We start from the raw sequence: 21,217 nt of genomic DNA, 5'->3' as shown, positions 1-21,217 counted from the left end.
GTAAAAACAAAGGCAAGAGTGGGTAAGGACAAGACAGCTCAACAGGCTGAGTGTGGCTTTGCATGTAGGAGGCCCAGGTTATATCCCTGGTACTTCATGGCCCCTCAGAGCACTGCAGGAATAATTACAAGCAACAAGTAGACCTTGGTCCTTCAGGTGTAGTCTAAAAGAAAAAGAAGGGGCCGGAGAGATAGCATGGAGGTAAGGCATTTGCCTTGCATGCAGAAGGACGGTGGTTCGAATCCCAGCATCCCATATGGTTCCCTGAGCCTGCCAGGAGCGATTTCTGAGCATAGAGCCAGGAGTAACCCTGAGCGCTGCCGGGTGAGACCAAAAAAACAAAAAAAGAAAAAGAAAAAAGAAAAAGAAAATAGGTAAGCAGCCAGTTTCATTACCAAATCTGTAAAATTGTGAGGTTGTTGACAGTGAATTACTGCCTTGAGGTCATTTCCAAATGAAAATTATTTGAGACTCAGAGCTGGAGATTAGACCAGGCAAGAGCATGAATTGCATTTCAGATCAGAAGCACAAGTGTTATTAGACGACAGCATTGATCAAAGTTCTAGTTAGTAACTCAGGAGTGTTTGGCACATAATTCTCGAGTTTTGAATGTCTTTTGCTGCCACAGCTATTGACATTTTTTTTCAGTTGAGCCCAGTGGTCAGGGCTGTACCCTAAATGCTCAGGGATTATTTCTGGTAGTCCTTGGAGGACTGTAACATGGTGCAGGGATCAAACCATGATCTGCCGTGTACAAGGTAAGGGCTTTATAACCTGTGACCTACAGATGCATATTTTGAAAGCAAGGATTTTTTGTTTACTTGTTTATGTTTTTGGGTCACACCTGGCAGTACTTAGGTTATTCTGGGCTCTGCACTCAGGGATCACTCAGGGTGCTCAAGGCCATATGGGATGCTGGGGATAAAACTTCGGTCAGACATGAGCAAGGCAAATGCCCTACTTGCTGTATGATTACTCGAGCCCAGCATAGAGTTTTTTTGTTTATTTCTTGTTTTTATTGGGCCACACCTGGTGACACTCGGGTTACTCCTGGCTATGTGCTCAGAAATCCCTCCTGGCATGGGAGACCATATGAGATGCAGGGGATTGAACCCAGGTTCGTCCTGTGTCAGCCATGTGCAAGGCAAACACCCTACCACTGTGCTGTTGCTCCAGTCCTCAGCATACAGTTTTGAACCTAGGAAAAAGGCATTTAGGCCAATGGCAAGAAAACCTAAACATTTCTTTCTTTTCTTTTTTTTTGGTTTTTGGGCCACACCTGCCAGTGCTCAGGGGTTACTTCTAGCTATCTGCTCAGAAATAGCTCCTGGCAGGCACAGGGGACCATATGGGACGCTGGGATTCGAACCAACCACCTTAGGTCCTGGGTTGGCTGCTTGCAAGGGCAAACACTGCTGCGCTATCTCTCTGGCCCCGTCTATGATAAATTGAAAAGAAAATAAACTGGAATCATACTTGGTTCTGATACCGACACATATTTTTCATTTATAAGACTTGAAAAATAGGGGCCGGCGAGGTGGCGCTAGAGGTAAGGTGTCTGCCTTGCAAGCGCTAGCCAAGGATCAGGACCGCGGTTCTATCCCCCGGCGTCCCATATGGTCCCCCAAGCCAGGAGCGACTTCTGAGCGCATAGCCAGGAGCAACCCCTGAGCATCACCGGGTGTGGCCCAAAAGCCAAAAGCCAAAAGCCAAAAAAAAAAAAAAAAAAAGACTTGAAAAATGTCTCAGGATTAAATCAGTTTGTATCTAAGTACCTGACTGATAAAATGAAAACAAAATTTCAGGCAAGTGTCCAAATTTTGCTTTATTTGGGGCCACATCCAGTGATGCTCTGGGACTACTCCTAGATGTGTTCAGGGTCACTCCTGGTGCTACTTAGGGGAACATTTGCCAGGGGTCAAACTAGGATTGAGGGACCAGAGAGCTTCCTAGCATGCATCTGACCTGGGTTGGGTTTCAACCACCATGGATGGTTCTCTGAGCGTCTTGAGGATTGATTCTTGAGCACAGAGTCAGGAGTAAGTCTTGAGCACCACTGGTTTGCCCTCCCCCACCCCAAAGCAAAAACAAAACAACTGGGATTGGCAACATATAAGACAAATGCTTTTTTTTTTTTTTTTTTAACTCTGTATTATCTCTGGCCTTTAAATTTTTTTTTTACACTGGTACTTCTTTTTTTGTTTTGTTTTGTTTTGAGTCACACCTAGCAGTGCTCAGGGGTCACTCCTGGCTCCATGCTCAGAAATCGCTCCTGGCAGGCTTGGGCGACCATATGGGATGCTAGGATTTGAACCACTGACCTTCTGCATGCAAGGCAAATGCCTTAACTCCATGCTATCTCTCTGGCCCCACATTGCTATTTCTTACAATTGAATATTGTTCAAGTTGTTGCCTTGATTTAGAATAAAACTTTTATTTTAAATTTTTGATTTTGGGGGTCACACCGAGCAATCCTTAGGAGATACTTCTTCCACTGGGAATGTCTGGTGGTGCTAGTGGATTTGGTTTGGGGATTGAATCCAGGCTTCCCATGTGCAAAGCATGTGTTCATATTGAATTGTCTTTCTGACTGTAGATATTTATTACAAAGAAGATTTTACTTCCTTAACACTAAATAATGTGTTACCTCCCTTTTAAATAGAACATCTCTCAGTCTTATCTGTTGATTACTGGTTTGCCACATATTGCTCTAACCATCTCCCACTCCTGGGTTTGGGCCATACCTGGCTGTGTTCAGGGGCTACACCAGGTGCAGTCTTCAGGGCTATTGGTATGATAGGTAGTGGTGGCTAGGGATCAAATCTAGGGCTCTGTATGTGCTCCTCCAGTTCTTTGAGCCATCTTACTGTCCCTGTTATCTTCATTTCTTTCCCCTGTTGTGCCATGTGTTGGTCCTCTGTTCTTTTTCTGTACATATTATAATTGCTTGTTTAATTATAAGTAGTAGATTATTTAGAGCTGGTTTCTGTAGGCAAGTTACATAAATTCTCAGAATCTTAGTTTTTCCACTTGTAAAATAGAGTGATAGTTCCTGCCTCAAAATTATGCTGAGTATTAAGTGAAAGAAAACTTATGAAGATGTTTGTATCTACCTGAGGGTCTTGGGAACTGATCCTTGAACACAGAGTTAGGAATAAGTCCTGAGTACCACTGGTGTTCCCTCCAAAAGCAAAAACAAAAAACTAGGATTGGCAACTTGCAAGACAAGTGCCTTTACCTCTATTATCTCTTTGGCCCTCAAATTATTATTTTTTTACATAAAATATTTTTTACACTGGTATTTCTTAAAATTGAATATTGTTGATTTATTAAACCCTAGGAATCTTTTATCTCTCTGCTGGGCATTTTTTCTCTCGCTGTTTTTATTTTGGCCATACTCAGTGATGCTGATGCTCAGGACTTACTTCCTGGCTCTGTACTTGGATCACTCCTGGTGGATCTGGGAGGATCATATGGGATTCAGGGGATTGAGCTCAGCTCAGCTGTATGCAAGGCATGCACCTTGCCCACTGTACTATCACTCTGATCCTGGGCATTTTCTCTTATGCCCATGAAAATGATTTTTTTAAATTTTAATTACTATTTGTGCCAGGGATTGACTCCAAGGGCCTGTACTATGCAAAACATGTGCTGCATCTCTGAGCTACATCCCTGGCCCCGAAATGATTTTTGTTCTGCCTCTGATTTTAAGCATAGATAAGGAGTAAATAACCAAAATTGGTTTCAGTTGTCAAACTATCAGAACACTTGATATACTGAAGGGAAAAGTTGAGGGCCAGAAGGTCATATCCACGCACCTGACCAAGTTCAGTTACTGGCATTGTGGGGTCCCTCAAGCATTGCCAGGGATAATCCCTGGAGCTTTGATCACTGCTCACACTGCAGGGCCTGAGCAGCTTTGCATCTTCTGGTCCTAGTTTTATACAGCCAAGAATCACTGGTGGGTCCCTGGGGACTCTAGCTCTGCCTGGGAAGCCCCACACCACCTCCAAGGCCAAAAAGAAAGTTGCAAAATGGGCTCAAGAGGCAGTTCAGGGACAAGAGTTCATGCTTTATATTCCAGAGGCTGCAGTTAGATTCACTGCACTGCGTGATCTCTTGCACCTCAGGGTATAGTCCCAGGATAAAGTTGTCAGTTATGTTATCAGAATCTTGAGCAGAATACGTGCAGCGTCATGCTATACTGACTTTTTCTTTGTGTTTGAATTTTGGGCCACATCCAGTAGTGCTCAGGGGTTACTCCCAGGTCAGTGCTAAGGGCTTACTTCCTGCAGTGCTCAGTGGACCATGTTGTGTTGTTTTCTGCATAAAATTCATGTGCTCCAGTCCATTGACTTCTCTAGCCACATTGACTACTACTTTGGTGTTGGGGCCTCACCTGGCAACACTCACTTTTTCTTTTTCTCTACTTAGGGGTCTCTCCTAGCAGCACTCAGGGGACAATATATGGTGTTGAGGATCGACCTAGGGTTGACCACATGCAAGGCAAGTGCCTTATCTCCCTATACTATCAGTTTCATACTGATTTCTTTAAACTTACAAATACGGTTTTGTTTGATACCAGGGACCTAATTGAATTGTCTAAAAGGAAAACTGGCTCTATTAATACCTGGAAGGATAGCTGTGCTCAAGGCTTACTCCTGGCTCGTTGCTCAGGAATCACTCCTGTCTTAGCTAAGGGGGACCATATGCTTGTTGGGGATAGACCTCAGATCAGCCACAAGCTAATCAAGTCCTTTGCCCACTGTCCTCTCTCTGGTTCAAGCCGTGTGTGTGTATGTGTGTGTGTGTGTGTGTGTGTGTGTGTGTGTGTGTTGGAGAGTAGATAGGGGGATGGGAAGAGCTGAGTCACAGTGGCTGTGCTTGGGGTTGTTGGGTAAGGCTCAGGGAAGCATGTGGTACCCACTGTCCTCTCTCTGGTTCAAGCCGTGTGTGTGTGTGTGTGTGTGTGTTGGAGAGTAGATAGGAGGATGGGAAGAGCTGAGCCACAATGGCTGTGTTTGGGGGTGGGCAAGGGCTTAGGGAAGCATGTGGTGCCTGGGATAGAATTTGAGCTTCCTCCTACAAAGGATGTACTTAGAGATCCCTCGGACCTCTCCCACCCCATAGATATGATTTTGAGGTCTTTGAGGGGATAGATCTTAGCTGCTTGGACTCTTCATTCCCTGTGTACTCTAGAAATAATAAACAAATGAATGGTGTTTCCTGATGGGTAAGAAGGTGACACAACACTCATTTTCTCATGTGCCTTGAAAAACTGCTTCTTGAAAGTGGAGTGTTTACTCACGATTTTGTTGCTATGGTTTAGCTTACTATTCAACAGGAACCTGGGCTTTCAACATATTTCCAGTCCAGCAACTGGAGCACATCTGTGAAAATTGCCCTATTTGAGTAATGTTTAATCTTATGAGTCATCAACCTGCCCCTTCTTACACCTCTTTCTAAGAAAAAATATGAGCTCATTGTGGTGAATTTGCCCTCTTTATTCTCTAAGATATGCCTGTTGTTTTCTAAGAATTTGTTTTCTTTCTCACCTGTCTATTTATAGAGGGGATGAAGTGGCTGCTATAGGTTTTTTTTTTTTTTTTTGGATAAATTGTCACATCCATTTCCTTCTCTGTGAGCAGGATTTCCATTTTCCAAGCCTGATGGGATCTCCCAGCTAGAACAAGATCCTCAGGTCTTTGATGTGGAAACTAAGACTAGAGAAGTCTTAAGAGATGACTGCACAGGTGAGTAAGGCAGAATCAATGAGATGAAAATTGTAGGGCTATCCCTTTGTCCAGCAAAGTTGTAGCTGCCTTTCCATAAAAAGGAACAGCTGTAGCACAAAGAGGAACTCTCCTTCCATTTCCCTCCAGAATTTTTTTTGTGTGTGTGAGTGTGTGTGTATGTGCATGTGGGGAGTTGTTTTAGCCAAAACCGAAGGTGCTGGGGGTGGGGTTGAACTGGGGTCAGACTATGGCAGGCAAGCACCTTAACCCCTGTACAATCTCTCCTGCCCCTCTCTTCAGTTTTCTCAGTCTTTCTCTTATCAAGTTGCAATAAGTCTCTGCTTAAGTTGCTTATCTTTTGAACTATCTCCCTGGTACTCTTTCAAACACTGGAATTGGTTATCTTCTTACTCTGCTGAGCAGGCCCTGTTTCTAGCAAGCCAAACCACGTATCTCTCCCCCACTCCTTCTATTTGATGCCTTACATCTGCAAGGGAGATTTTGTACTTGGGTTTCAGTAAAAAAACAAAAACAAAAAACTTGTTCTCGTAGATACTAGGTTAGTTTTCTCCTCCGGATTTTCTTTTAAAAAGCACAGTGTACAGATTACATTTGCATTTTCTATTTATATATTGAATCAGATGGAGACACCAGAGAAGAGAACAAGCTGTTGATTCCTAAGCAGAACATTTCAGAAGATGTACATTCATACAAAATGAGAGTAGGAAGACTCAAAAAGGATATTGCCAAAGTTCCAGACACTAGAGAAGTATATAAATCTGAGGATAGATTAGAAAGGCTTCAGGAAATCCTAAGGAAATTTCTCTTCCTAGAGAGAGAGTTTAGGCAAATAACAATCAGCAAGAAATCCTTCACCAGCGAGAAAAACACTGAATACAGTGAACCAGAAAAGAGCTTTAGTCTGGAGTCTACCTTTGACACTGATCAAAGAGTTCTTAAAATACAGAATATTGATGATGGTGATAAATATGATATGAACCTCAGCCAGAATTCAGCTTCTGATAAATATGAACAAATGAATCTCACACAGGATTTTCAGAGTAGTGACTACACGGAAAGTTTAATGGACCTCTCCCCCCAGAGTAAGTGTGAGAGCATTCCTACCCCCGAGAAAGCCTATAAATGTGATGCCTGTGAGAAAACCTTCCATCAGAGCTCTGCCCTTTCCAGACATCAGCGAATTCATACGCGGGAGAAACCCTACAAATGTAAGGAATGTGAAAAATCTTTCAGTCAGAGCTCAAGTCTTAGTCGACATAAAAGAATACACTCGAGAGAAAAGCCCTATAAATGTGAAGCATCGGAGAAATCCTGTGAAGCATCTGAGAAATCTTGTAGCCAGAGTTTGGATGTAAGTCAGCACAAGAGGATTCACACTAGAGCAAAGTCCTACAAATGTAACAGTTGTGAAAGAGTCTTCAGCCGTAGTGTCCACCTCGCTCAGCATCAGAGAGTTCACAGAGAGATGCCTTGTAAGTGTAATATATGTGGCATTGACTTTTATCATACCTCATACTTGATTGAACATCAAAAAGTCCACTGTGAAGACAAATCCTTTGACTACAATGATTGTGGGCTGACCTTTGCCAAGCAACAAGGGATTCGTCTCCGAGAAAAGCCGTATACGTGTAATGAGTGTGGGAAAGACTTCCGATTGAATTCCCATCTTATTCAGCATCAAAGAATTCACGCTGGAGAGAAACCACACGAATGCAGTGAATGTGGGAAAGCTTTCAGCCAAATCTCATGCCTTATTCAGCATCACAAAGTCCACAGGAAAGAGACACCCTATGAGTATAAAGATTATGAGGATAGTTTCAATCACAGCTCAGATCTGGTCCTGCAACAAGAAGTGCTCAACAGGGAAAACGCCTTTGATTGTGATGTGTGGGAAAACAGCCTCAGTCAGCAAGCACACCTTGTTCAGCATCAAAGAATTCATACCAAAGAGAAACCTTACGAATTCAGTGAACATGAAAAGACATTTAGTCAAATGCAGGCCTCGTTCAACATCTGAGAGTTCACAGCAGGGACAACATCTTGTCTATAACTGAATGTGGCAACATTGTTAGTCTTAAGTCAACTTGAGTTAGCATCAGAAAATCCACACCATAATAAAACCCTCAGAATGTGAGGAATGCAGGAAAGCTATACTCTTGACACTTGCAAAACCAAACCAATGAGATGAATATATATTTATTGAATGTGGTATATATTTAATGCTATTTTCATACCTCAGTCATCATTGGGGAACTCATACTGGAGTACAGACCCATCACTATAAATGTGAAAATGCCACCAGTCAAAGAAACTTGTTCTTCATATTATTCCATGCAAAAAAGCCTGTGAATGTAAATGTGTGCGTCTGAGGGAAAATTCCATTATTTTCCAACTTTCAATATCAGAATCCATAGCCAAGAGAAGTCATTTGAATGTACATCTGACATAGCCCTTCAGTAGGATTTCGTCGATTTTCAACATCAGAATTTCCACACCAGACCAGATCTGATAGAATACAAGTGGGAAAACTTTCTGTCATATTTCAGCCTTTACTTGACATTCAAATACCGGAGAGAAAATTGTTGATTATTTGTGTATGAAGTCATTAATATATAGTCATTGTTTTCATTGCAGAAGAATCAAGTCTGAGCATTGACTTGTGAATACATTGTTTAGTCATGATGTTCTTTTATTTAATAGGTGTTGTAAGTAAGTATGTAGACTTTATTTATGGAGCCTCACTTAAGCTATTTTTATTTGAATATGGCCTATAAACATTTTAATTTTATCCTGAAATTGGTTTACTGTCCACAGCCTAGCGCTAATGCACTGATGTTAAAATATAACTTCTAGAAGTTAACACTTAGCTTTTTCTGCTGTTCTTAGTCCAAATTCTCTCCCAGACAGACTTGTAGATCTGTTTTTCTGGCGACCCTACTGCCTATTCCTTGCCAGCTGCTGCATTTGGATTCCTGTTGATGTCTCCATTCTCTTAAGCACCTTTAAGCGAGGCTTTCCTAGTTATAAGCTTTACACCAGTAGCAATGCTGTCTCTGTTGAAGATGTTATTCTGGTGTCTTCTTTCCTAAAGCAGAACATTTTTCTATGAAAAGAATTGGATTTTTGCATTCTGTCCATCTATGAGTATTGTATCTCCTCTGAGTTTGTGGCGGGCACCAAAGCATTTTCAAACGAAGCCCTTGTACTTAGCTGCTTTGTCCTCTGTCTCCAGTTCTATGACCGACGTGACCAGAGCATCAGGGAGCCCACGACTCCTGATTTCCTAGTTACACTCCGCACTTCTTCTGCATGTCTTAAGTGTAGAGTTATTTTTATGTAGTTTCACTGAAAGTCAGCAAAATAGCTTAGGTCTGCTTTTGACAGCAAAATGAACATAAAGGTAAAAGTGAGTGCTTCCTAAGGGAGGGATACCTTCTAAAACACGGTCCTGTTCTTCTGTAGTATCTCTGGAGGGAGTATTTGAAGAGAATGACAGGTCTCTGCCTGGTAAACTTTAACCATTATAATTGCTTCTCTTTCTGTTTGGATTTCTGACCCAGTCTCCCTTCAGTCCTGGACAGTATTTGAAGTATGGGGATTTTGAATAATTGTTGAGATACCATCATACTTGAAAAGAAAAATATTGTGAGAGTCTGCAGACCATAAAAGCTGGTAGGTTTTTTGTTTGTTTGTTTGTTTTTTAACTGACCAGTGTGACCACAGGGCCAGAGAGAGAGAGAGATGGAGAACTCCGTGATCTGGAGCACAGGCTTTGCTTGCAGGAGCCTGAGTTTAATCCCTGGCACCACATGGTCCCCTGAGCACCACCCAGAGTAACTCTGGATTACTATTGGTTGTGGCCCCAAAACAAAAACTGTGAAGGCATATTTTTGTGCCAGAGTCCAGGATTACTATCAAAACTCCTAGCAAAAGTTCTAAAATATATACAATTTTTTCTAACATCTGAGTGACTTTTAAGAATGACATTTTTGGTAGGTGGTTTTGTCTTTGGTTTCCTCACCCTGAGCCTAATAAAAGTTTTTGATTCTTTAGATGGTATTGGTGTCAAAGCACTTGTATGCTTTTATTTTAACTTTCATAACCATCTGTGAATAAGATAAGTGTTATCTAAATATTCTTTTTTTTTTTTTTTTTTTTTTTTGGTTTTTGGGCCACACCCTGTGACGCTCAGGGGTTACTCCTGGCTATGCGCTCAGAAGTTGCTCCTGGCTTCTTGGGGGACCATATGGGACGCCGGGGGATCGAACCGCGGTCCGTCCTAGACTAGCGCAGGCAAGGCAGTCACCTTACCTCCAGCGCCACCGCCCGGCCCCATCTAAATATTCTTGTCATTCCAGCAATTGAGGCCTTCATAGCAGGAGTTGTAATCTTTACTAGGAGCTCCAGTAAACATATAACATTGTGTGCTCGGATGGCTAGTCTCTAAGGTAGTTCTGCCACATTTTACCTCAACCATCAAAGGGCAGAGGATCAGCAGGGCAAGGAAGATGGAAACAAAATTGACCTAAATATAAATGAGAAAATTAAGTGCATGTGTTTTTCTTTCCACCTATGAATGCGTGTACTGCATTTAGAGACACCAATAGTCACTTCCAGTGATTATGAAAGAGGCCTCTGTGACCCCTAAGTATCAGAATCTGTAAAAGTCACATGTATGCATTTTTGTTTAGGAATGTGCTTTTGTCCTTCCATTGAATAAAGGTGTGCTTATTACTCTGAGAGTTTGTTTCAAATGACATCCCAAGGCCTCAGCCTGAAGAAGCACTTTGGAAGCTCCATCATGGCTATGGCTCAGTTTCTTCCAGGATCCTGCTTCATAAGAGTGGGCTACTTGTTTTCACACTGACGTAAAACTTGCTTTTTACTTATTGTTGGATCGAAGTCTGAATATTAAGGACTTAAAAGATTATTCAACTGGGAAGCTGTAGGCATGTAAAATAAGAGTAAGTAGTTTCGAAGCTGGAGCACAGTGGGTAGAGCATTTGTCTTGCGTGTGGCTGATGTGGCTCAATTCCCAGCATCTCATATGGTCCCCTGAACACCGTGTGGACTAACTCCTGAGTGCAGAGTCAGGAATTAGCCCTGAGCATCACTGGGTGTGGGTCAAACAAAAAACAGTAAGCAGTTTGGTGGTTCAATGAAACTAGGAAAAATTAAACAGACTTAAAAATGAGAAAGCAAAATAACTCTTGCTTTTAGCAATTAAGTTAGTTATATATAGTTTAATGTGCCTTTTGTTTTGTTTTGGAGCCACACCTAGTGGTGCTTAGGACTTGCTCCTGATGTCTCTGGGGTGTTGGGAATTAAACCTGGGTTAGCTGTGTGCAAGACAAATACCCTTCTTGCTCTAGTATTTGCTCTGGCCCCTGATATTCATTCTTGCTTTTAGACAAGTGGTGAAGAGTGGGAAGGGAACAGAGAGATATGATAGGTGAGGATTCCCCCATCTATTGTCCACGTCCATACACATGTCTGCCTGTCTTCAGTCAATTCACAGCAGTTGTCGATGGGAACTAGCTCTGCGAACTGCCTTGGTCCTAGAGCAGCTCAATCTGTTCAGCTGCAGAAGTAAGGCTGAGAGTCAGCTCCGGGCACCAAAGCTTATATCAGGATGTTGCTCTTCATATGTCCTAGAACCAGGTGTTTTCTTTTCTGGCTTTTCATCCCCTCTCCATTACAGCCCCAGTGATTTATTCTTTGATCCCAAGAGTTTCTGGAATGTTGGGGCACCAGCAGGAAATACTGTAATTCATAGCTATTTTTTTATTTCTTGTAATAGCTTTTTTGGTTGTCGCTAATCATGGTAATAAACTACATTGTGCTGGGGCTTCAGGAATACAGCAGCCTGGGAGTGAACTTCCTTTCCAACCTCCTTTCCCCTCACATGTTAGTGAGGCAGCAGGAACAGCTGAAATCACTGCACCAAGGCTAGTTCTTCCTCCCTGGGTTGAATTTTGTCCCCTTGTCCCTCTCAGATCTCTCTTTGGGAAGCCTTACTTTCCTTTATAACTAGTCATTTGCCAGCAGGATCAATGCATCCTTTGGTGCTTGGGGGTCGCTCCTGGCAGAGTAGGCTGGTGGGGTGCTGGGAACGAAACTGGGCTATTATGAGTGCTCCAGCCTTTTAAGCCACCTTCCCACCCTATTGGGGCAAGTTCTCACCCCGGGACTGTTTCTTCATCTGCAATATGGGAATTTTAATGCTGGTCACTGGATGTGTGACACTCAGAGGGTCAAAGAGATAATATAGTAGGGGAGGGAGTTTGCCTTGCACAAGGCCGACCCAGGTTCCATCTCCGACATCCCATATGGTGGTCCCCCAAGCCATCCAAGGAGTGATCGCTGAGCTCAGAGCTAGAAGAATCACCAGGTGTGTTCCAAAAGCCAAAAATAAAAAGAAAAAAGTCTCATCCTCCTAACAGGTGATCCAGATTCCCGTCAGGGCTGGACCTGCACACCCGACTTTCTGTGCTGGTACTGATGGAGCATGTGAACCAGCGCTGCCATTCAGGGGCTTCTCAGGGAAATGTTCAAGGAAAAGTCACTTTTCTGCATGGGCCCTGAACTGGGCATGGGGGACAGCAGTGAGTCCAGTTGTAACGGGATACAAACCTGCAGTGCAGGAGGCCAGTCCTCCCTTGAGGATCCTGTCCTGGAAGCATGTCCCCGGCGTCCCCAATCCAAGAGGACTGATACATTATGAATGCGGGAAATAAACAGAGTGAGGTGCCGCTAAGATAGTACAGCCAGTAGGTACAATATATATATTGTACCCTCCATCCCAACCCTTAGTCAGGAGAGATCCTTGAGCACAGGATAACCACACACTCCACACCTCAAAAACCAAGCCCAGCAGGAGGAGAGGGAAGAATGTTACAAAGAACAATCACTTGAAATGGGTTTTTGTACAAAAGCTTAGAGAGGCACAGTGGAAGGAGAAATATTTGAAGAGTGAAAGTGAGCCTCCCCACAAGGTATGACTCAGTACACAAAGATTTCCTCCTTCCTTTCCTTTCCTTTTTCCTTTCCTCCCCTTCCCTATCCTACCTTTTTCCTTCCCTCCTTTCTCCTTTCCTTCATTTTTCCTTTCCTCCCTCTCTCTTCTTCTCCCTTCCTCTCCTCTTGCCCCATCCTTCCTTGCCTTGGTGCAAGGCCAAGTGCCTTACTGCTCTACAAGCCCATGCTCTCCCTTGAACACGTATCTCTATCTCGCTTGCTTGTTCATATATGTCTTTGCCTATTTCTACTCCGGAAAAGCCCTGTCCTCTTGAACATACACTTCTCAGTTCTCCGCACATCTAGATCATCCCATGTTCTCTCTCTCCACCCAGTCTCCATCCCCAATAATCTCCATCCTCAACAGTTGACCTCGCTGGCTCCCAGTATGAAATCTTTTCCTCTTGCCTGGAAACTTCCCCAGGATTTCCCTTACAGAGCTCACCTGGAGGAGCGATGATGGGTACAGGTGGACCGGCCCCACCTCCTGATCTCAGTTCCGCTGCTGGCCCCTCCAAGAGCCTTTCCTGCTTTATCTCTCCACCCGAGTTCAGGGGTGCCCGTCACGTGGCTCATAATATCTGGGGGACCCCCCGTCTGCCGCACAAAGCCAGGGAAAGGGCTTGGAATAAACACGACCGAACTCTAGAACCCTAGCGGGAGGCGCTAGAGTCATGTCCCCCTGGGGTGCCTGCAGGGTCGTGCGCAACCAGGGAAAGCGGGCGCGGGGCTCAGATACGGAGGCGACCCCGCGACCCTCGCGAGCATCCAAGGCGGCCCGTAGCGCCGGCCGTCCGGCCGTCCGAGCGACCATAGAGACACGGCGACCTCCGGGACTCCTAGAGAGGAAGCGGAAGTGTCTCCTTATGGTGCGCACCTGTCTTGACAGGGCCCGGGCGCACTTCCGGTCCGCGAGGGAGCCGAGCGCGGGTGAGCGGCAGGTCGGGGCCGCAGTGGGCGGCGGGGGGCGTGGGCGGGGGGCGCCGAGCCGACTGGGGCGTCGGGCGGCTGCAGGGGCTGCCCGAGCCTCCCGGGCACCGAGACTCCGGCACTGAGGCGCCGGTTCGGCTCAACGCCGGGATGTTGTTTTTGGAAGGGGGAGCCCCGTGCGTGGTGGAGGATGCAGGAGCCCCCCGACTTTTTAGGAGAGAATGGGGGTGCCTTGGATCCCCGGGACAGGGGCGCCTTGCTTGAGCTCTAGGCCCCGGCTTGTCGGTCCCTGCAGGACCCAGGCCCGATGTCCTTCCGCGCCCGGCCCTGCGTGGGGCCCGACGTGCGGACCGTGCGGGGCCGAAGGGCAGCGGGTGAGGAGCGGAGGGAGGACGTGGACAGGCGGGGAATGCGATCGGGGCGTGGGGAGGGCAGGCCAAGGCGTGCCTCAGTCTTCTTCCTCTGTCCCTCTGACAGCCAGGCTCCTCAACCCGTGTAGGCTCCTGAGTCTCCTCAGGAGACCCCCCTCCTCCTGTTTAGCTCTGAACTTTTCTCCAGAGAATTGGTGTCAAACGAAATATGTATGCGTGTATGCATGCATATATGTGTTGGTGGGGGACGGAGAGTTTAGCCACACCCGGGAATCCAAGGGATGCTGAAGATCCAATCGGGGTCAGCTGCATGCAAGGCAGGCTCCTTCCACGCTGTACTAATACAATAATACTGCTTTGTTGCTTACTTATATTTTGCGTTGGTGTGTGTGTGTGTGTGTGTGTGTGTGTGTGTGTGTGTGTGTGTTAGAGAATGAGAGAGAGAAACAGTGACACTGTGGTACTCAGAACTTTCTCTTGGCTCTGTGCAGTGTTGAGGCTTGAGCCCTGTTGGCTACATGATTGCAAGCCCCTTCCTCCTATCTCTGTGGCTTAGTACTGATATGTATTTTTCTGTCCTGGAACTACATCTAGTGATACTCGGCTTATTTCTGGCTCTGCTCTCATTCCTGGTGGTGCTTGGGGAACCATATGCAGCGACCTGTATCAAACCAGAGTTAGCTGGATGCAAGGGCAGCACATAGCTATGGTTGGGTAAACGATAGTGCGTCTCCTCTTCTGTATATTTTTTGTTTTTGGTTTTTTTGGGGCCATGTCAGGTGATGCTCAGGAGTTGCTCCTGGCTCTGCAATTAGAAATTACTTCGGCAGGTTCGGGAAGAACATATGGGATGCCAGGGATCGAACACTGGTTAACTGCCTGCAAGGCAAACGCCCTTCCCGTTGTGCTATTGCTCTGGTCTCTAGTGCATCCCCCTTGGAAACAGTCTCTGTCCTTTGGGAGATTTTTGGTGGCTGAGATTGGCAGCTACTCAAGGTGCCCTGGTCTTCTCCCATTCCCAGGGTCTCCCCCCAGACCCTCAACCTCTGGAGGGGGTGTGAAGATGCTCAAAGAGCGGCCAGTGATGGCAGAAGAACCTCAGCAGCACCTGGGCGTTCCCGTGGTCAAGCTGGAGAAGGAACTGCCCTGGGGCCGGGCCCGCGAGGAGCCCAACCCCGAGTCATTCCGGCTGCGCTTCCGCCAGTTTCGCTACCAGGAGGCTGCGGGCCCACAGGAGGCACTGCGGGAGCTCCAGGACCTGTGTCGCCAGTGGCTGCGGCCAGAGATCCACACCAAGGAGCAGATCCTGGAGCTGCTGGTGCTCGAGCAGTTCCTGAGCATCCTGCCGCGGGAGTTCTATGCCTGGGTGCGGGAGCATGGCCTAGAGAGCGGCCGGGCGCTGGTGGCCATGGTGGAGGACTTCACCGAGCGGGCGCTGGAGGCCAAGGCGGTGGGTGAGAAGGGGCCATCCGGGGCCGGGTGCGGTGGTGTAGGAAGGAGAGGGGGCCCTGGGTGCGCCTGTTTGGCACATGTGGGACCCAGAGCAAACGCACTCAGACCCCAGGAAAGTACCAAATGTCCTGAGGAAAAGGTGATGGGTCCCAGAGAAAGGCTGTAGCACTTTGGTGGGGGTGTGGAGGCATGAGAAGCTGAACCCCAAGAGTTTTTCTGGCTTTGTAAACCATTTAGACTCACTGCAAAAGTGAGCCAAGAAAAAAGGGTCTGCAGAGCAGCAGGAGGCAGGTAGGCTGTTGTTGCCCTCTGAGCCTCAGACCTGAGGGTCTCCAAGTTCTAGTGACCCTGATGAGAACCTCCCCTTACGAGTGTTCCGGGGGTGGTGGTGGTGGCATGTGGCAGTGCTAGGGGTGTGGGGCAGCTATGGAAGGACAGTTCTGGTGACACCACAACTTGACTCTCAGGACCTCCCCTGCATGCTGAGAAGGTGGAAGGGGCTCTGAGGCCACAGCCTTGAGTGCCACCCCCACCCCCACCCCCTGCAGTCCTAATGGCCTGGTTTTGTCCGGATCTTCCTAACCTGGTGGCACTTTTCCTCCCACCAGTACCCGGCAGAGAGGCCGGGCCTGTGCCTTTTCCCCAGCATCTCTCGGACTGCCTCTCTCTGGGTCCAAGTTCTCAAGAACCAGCACTTGGCCTCTCTGCGATGGGTTATTGGGGTGGCGGCAGGACTCCATGTCGTTTGTAAGGACAGCAAAGGGGACCCAGCTGCCTCCCCGTCTTTCCCACCCTCCCTCTTCCTCATGGGCGTTGGGTCTCTCCATAGGTGCCGAGTTCAGTGCCGGGTCAGCAGGAGACAGTGATGCTCTGCAGGGACCCCTGGGAGCCTGGTATGCCCACGGGCCCGGTGGAGGTAAAGCCAGAGTGGAGGCTGCCGCAGAGTGATGGCGTGTCGGGCCTGAACCAGTGCAGCCCCGAACAGCTCCCACCGGACTCGGGTGGGCCGCAGCCTTTCCAGGAGCAGGGTAAGGGGATATTCCAGGACTGCCCTCTGTCTCTTTCCCAGCTTCGTGGTCAGGAATGGGCAGGGGCTGTGGGGTGGTGCCAGTGGGTCACATGATGCACACCAGTACCTTGAAGGGATGTAGAGGTTGGGGCCACCTCCCAGCCCAGAGCAGGGGATTCTCCCCCCTCCACATATTGCCTGGCATCCCCCTTGGTTCTGACTCAAGTGTGCTGTTGCAGAAACCCACTGATTCTTCTCCCACTTTCCTCCTGTCTAGCTGTGCCAGTTCTCCCGCCTGTGAGTACCAGGGACCAGGAGATGGCAGCAGGTTTCCTGGCAGCCGGAACCCAGGTGGGTGGTGTCCAGGTCTGCTTCAGTAACTCCCAGGTGCCCTCAGGCCTCTGTTTCTCCCTCAAGGTGCTTGTCCTGTTGTGTTTGTCTCTCACTTGGGCTGGGGTTCCATCATCATCTGGGCCACTCCCCAGTGATTTCTTTTCCTCTTCTGATTGTGTGCAGGCAGTGCTCAGAGATCACTCCTGGCAGGGCTTGGGGTGTCGTATTTGGTTCTGGGGACAGAGCCCGGGTCAGTGGGGTGCAAAGCAGCCAGTAATATTATGTTCCTCAAGGCTGACTTTATTGGTGATGGGTGCTGAGGATGTCAGGGTTAGTACCCAGCGCCTTTCTCAGCTCACAGAAAAGTGGTGCCCCTGTTTAGCACCCCCGGGCCCATTCTGCAGGCTTAGCTGATGCTCTTTCTGGAGCTGGCCTGGGGTCAGCGTGTGTGGACCATATGAATGGGCAGACCTGGAATTGAATTGGGGCTGCATGAGGGTAAAGTTGGGGATCGTTGTTTGTATCAGCACATCTTTACCTATGGATGTAAAATCCATCATTTACTTATGATGGATTCCAGGGGCTTAGAGAGGCACAGCCTCCTGTCTACAATTCTCTTTGGTCCAGGTCTAGGGGTACACTGGGGTACTCTTAGGGTAGGAAGAAAGGCTGGTCCATATTAGGCAGACTGTATTTGGCTCAGGCCTGGTGCTACCTCCTTAGGGCTATTCTACAGGGGTGTGTTCTGGCCTACTCTGAGACAGGGTTACTGTGGAGCTGCTCTGGGGCAGTGATCATGGAGCTGTTGGTTTGGCTTTGTCTCCCCTTTGCCCATCAGCACTCTCCCTGTGGGGGGGGGGGTTTGCTACTGGGGGCGGTGGCCCACCACATCTACCATCCTGTGTGGGGCCGTGCTTACCTTGTTCACCTGCTGCTCTCCTGTCAACTAGGTGCTTGGACCATTTAAGGACATGGCATTGGCCTTCCCTGAAGAGGAGTGGAGGCACGTGACCCCAGCTCAGATCGACTGCTTCGGGGAGTACGTGGAGCCCCAAGATTGTGGGGTCTCCTCTTCAGGTGAGAGGGTCTCCCATGGGCTGAAGTGAGAGGCCGGTGAGCACTCAACTCCAGCATCCTGGAACTGGTTCTGCTGGGATGAACTGAGAGCAGCTATGACTGTGTCTGCAGTTGATGATAGCAAGGGTTTGTCTAAGAACTGCAGTGTGCTCTGCTCCATTCTTCAACTCAGCAGGCATTGGTCAAGCACCCTAAGGGCAGCTACATTTGGGTGACAGCCCAGAGGTGGTCATTTCTGGAAATGGGCAGAGGTTGGGTATTGGCCCCTTGGAGCCTGCAGAGGCCCAGATTCGTGGCCAGGAATGGGCAGGAGCTGTGGGGTGACTGAGGAGGGAAAACTGCTGCATTGCCAGCAGGGGGTGCCCAAGGGAAGAACATGAGTTGGGAAGCTGGGGCTGGCCTGGCACAAGGGTGGGACAGAGTCTTGGCCTGTGCAGTCTCCCTTTGGCCAGTTCTTGTTGGCCACTGTCTTGGTCACTGTCCTGTGCAGATGCTGCAGGTGGTGAGTTTATACAGCGTGTTGTCAGTCCAGTAGGACTGACAGCATGACCAGGAGCCCATTTGGTATGGTCACTGACAACAGTCAACTGAGGCCATAGACTCTGCCATAGTGGGTGACCTTGTGGGAGGATCCCCTGGGAGCACATGTACCCCTTTCCCCCAGCTCCTCTCTCGCTCTTCTGTGAACAGTGATCTTCAGTTAGGAAGAAGGAGAGGGGGCCAGAAGGGTCCCTAGTAGGGTCCAGGCATGTCTGGGGCATGCAGGCATCTGGGTGAGGCATCTGGTCAGAGAAGGGCAGGGCAGTTTTTGAGTGTCCGCACGCCAATTCCTGTGGGGACGCCCAGGAGAGCAAGTTGAGGTGGAGGCTCCACCTGCTCAGGCTGACAAGGTGATCTGCAAATGTGGCCCTGTCACCAGGCGGGGTTCACCTCAGTGTCCCTCGCTACATCCTGGGAACCCAGGCAGAACTGTTGGGTGTGTGTCTTTGAGGAAAGAAATGCCCAAGTTGGTGGCCCAGGGTGAAGTGAGGCGCATGATAGTGCAGGGGAGCTGTGGTTTGGCTGATCGTGTTAGCGGCCCTTCCTCAGGCTTGGGCAAGTACAGGGCTGGCTGGCACATTCCAACCCTGCAGACCTGCTTCCTGCTTGCTGCAGACCTCTGCGTGGCGGTGCGGGTGGAGAGGGGCTGTAGTGTCTCCCTTGGAGGAGGGCATGACCCCCTGCCTGACCGCTGAGATGCCGGCCTGGGTGCCAGAAGGGTGCCAGCTTCTGTTCTGACCATGAGCGCATGTGACGTCACCCCGTCAGTGCCCTGAATCTCAGGGCTTCCTCAGGTGAGCGTGAAGGAGAGTGAATGTCAGTGATAGGAAACGTGCATATACTTGTGTGTATGTGGGAAGGGGATCTCATGTGAGGGGGACCCTCCCAGCCTCACCCCAATTTATGTCAATTTTGTCCCCTAGGCCTCAGGAGCGAGGAGAAGGAGGCGAAGCCCGAGCAGGCCGATCTCAAGGGGGCACTGGCACGCCTGGCAGCCGAGCGCTTCGAGCCAGTACTCCCAGGGCCTGGGCTGGGGACCAGTTGTGAGCAGGGCCCAGTGGCCCCCGTGGGACTTGTGCCGGGGCCGCAGCCTCCTCCCGCTCCGGCCGGCCTAGCCCTGCCCCTGCCTGGTGCCCTGGATGCCCCTGCCTCCTTCTGGAAGCCTTTCCAGTGCCCCGAGTGTGGCAAGGGCTTCAGTCGAAGCTCCAACCTGGTGCGGCACCAGCGCACGCACGAGGAGGAGAAGGCGTTTGGCTGCGTGGAGTGCGGGAAGGGCTTCACCTTGCGGGAGTACCTGCTGAAGCACCAGCGCACGCACCTGGGCGCGCGGCCCTATGTGTGCGGCGAATGCTGGAAGAGCTTCAGCCAGAGGCATCACCTGGAGGTGCACCGGCGCAGCCACACAGGCGAAAAGCCCTACGTGTGCGGGGACTGCTGGAAGAGCTTCAGCCGCCGCCAGCACCTGCAGGTGCACCGGCGCACGCACACAGGTGAGAAGCCATACGCCTGCGAGTGCGGCAAGAGCTTCAGCCGCAATGCCAACCTGGCGGTGCACCGGCGCGCGCACACAGGCGAGAAGCCCTACGGTTGCCAGGTGTGCGGCAAGCGCTTCAGCAAGGGCGAGAGGCTGGTGCGGCACCAGCGCATCCACACTGGCGAGAAGCCGTACCACTGCCCCGCTTGTGGCCGCAGCTTCAACCAGCGCTCCATCCTCAACCGCCACCAGAAGACCCAGCACCGTGCTGATATCCCCGCACCCACCGGCTCCTAAGGGGTGGCCTGCCCGAACACACTCGGCCACCTGTATCACTTCTGGCGGGCTTCCCGCGATCCACACAATCGCATCCCCTTTCCCACTTAGCTACTATTTATTAGCCACTGGCAATGTACCTGGCAGGGCATCCGTGGGGGCGAGTACCTGGCCCTGGAGCATCCTGGGTTCTTGGGGATTTGAGAGTTGGATAGCAGGGGATGCTGGGTGCTGGGGGGTGTGTGTGCTCCGGGCCCTGTACCCCACTCCCCCGCCAGCTCTCATGTGCTCTCTGCCCCTTCATCTGTGACTCCCGCCATTCTCCCAGAGCTGGCCCGTCCTGGTTTTCCTTGGACAGTGACAAGTGTCCTCACACCTGTTTGGAAATTCATATTTTGCTACTGACCATGGAATAAAATACCAGAGTATTTTAGCAAATGTAGTGTAGGGGCAGCACTGCCTGATCTTTGTCCTGGTGGGTTTTATTCATGAGTGTCACCGCCCTCTCCAGTACTGACACTGCCCCAGGTCTTTGGGCGCTCCCCTTTAAGGAAGGAATTTGGCTTTGTGCACCCCCCCCAAGCAGGATCTGAACCATGTCCTGGAGCCTGGCAGTCTCCCAGCCTGACCTGAGCTGCTGGCTGCTGTACCTGAGTACCAGGGCAGAGGGCAGCAGAAATCTTCCATTTTGCTTGGGGCCAGTTCCAAAAGCCAAGAATGTGGTTGGTTGGTCCTGGGAAGAAATCTGTAACCAGTTGTCCACATGGATGAAAGAAACCTGCCTTGAGTTCTCTCCCAATGTCATGCATTTTATTTCCTTTTCTGGGGCTTTTTAGGCCACATCTGGCGGTGTTCAGAGCTGACTCCTGCTTTGTGCTCAGGGGTAACTCCTGGCTGGGCTCAGGGGACCCTGTATGGGACCAACAATCAAATTGGAGTTCGCTGCCTACAAGACAAGTATCTTCCCCATTATCCTCTCTGT

At 49.1% G+C, this 21,217-nt stretch overlaps 2 protein-coding genes across 2 annotated transcripts; both read left to right on the top strand.

The window, feature by feature from the left end:
• Window positions 1-5,341: 5,341 nt before the first annotated feature.
• On the top strand, window positions 5,342-9,262 carry LOC126030431 (zinc finger protein 655-like). The gene is made up of 2 exons (XM_049788647.1): window positions 5,342-5,753; window positions 6,377-9,262. Exon 2 carries the CDS (start codon window positions 6,451-6,453, stop codon window positions 7,771-7,773), a length of 1,323 nt encoding a protein of 440 aa, XP_049644604.1. The 5' UTR covers window positions 5,342-5,753; window positions 6,377-6,450; the 3' UTR covers window positions 7,774-9,262.
• Window positions 9,263-13,977: 4,715 nt separating this feature from the next.
• Window positions 13,978-20,427, top strand: ZSCAN25 (zinc finger and SCAN domain containing 25). Its single transcript, XM_049788619.1, has 6 exons — window positions 13,978-14,077; window positions 15,097-15,524; window positions 16,356-16,554; window positions 16,813-16,886; window positions 17,819-17,945; window positions 19,409-20,427. The coding sequence occupies exons 1-6, from the start codon at window positions 14,011-14,013 to the stop codon at window positions 20,254-20,256; spliced, it is 1,743 nt and encodes a 580-aa protein (XP_049644576.1). The 5' UTR covers window positions 13,978-14,010; the 3' UTR covers window positions 20,257-20,427.
• The last annotated feature ends 790 nt before the right edge of the window (window positions 20,428-21,217 follow it).

The sequence above is a fragment of the Suncus etruscus genome, chromosome 15, assembly GCF_024139225.1.
Source record: "Suncus etruscus isolate mSunEtr1 chromosome 15, mSunEtr1.pri.cur, whole genome shotgun sequence".
In the NCBI taxonomy this organism is placed as follows: Eukaryota; Metazoa; Chordata; class Mammalia; order Eulipotyphla; family Soricidae; genus Suncus; species Suncus etruscus.
Note: the sequence above shows the minus strand (reverse complement) of the source record. Positions and strands in the feature narration are given on the sequence as shown.

Coding starts and splice junctions, on each gene's coding strand:
- LOC126030431 (XM_049788647.1), top strand. CDS start 6,451: ATGAGAGTAGGAAGACTCAAAAAGGATATTGCCAAAGTTCCAGACACT.
- ZSCAN25 (XM_049788619.1), top strand. CDS start 14,011: ATGTCCTTCCGCGCCCGGCCCTGCGTGGGGCCCGACGTGCGGACCGTG. Junction 14,078..15,096: donor GCGGGGCCGAAGGGCAGCGG/GTGAGGAGCGGA, acceptor TCCCATTCCCAG/GGTCTCCCCCCAGACCCTCA. Junction 17,946..19,408: donor TTGTGGGGTCTCCTCTTCAG/GTGAGAGGGTCT, acceptor TTTGTCCCCTAG/GCCTCAGGAGCGAGGAGAAG.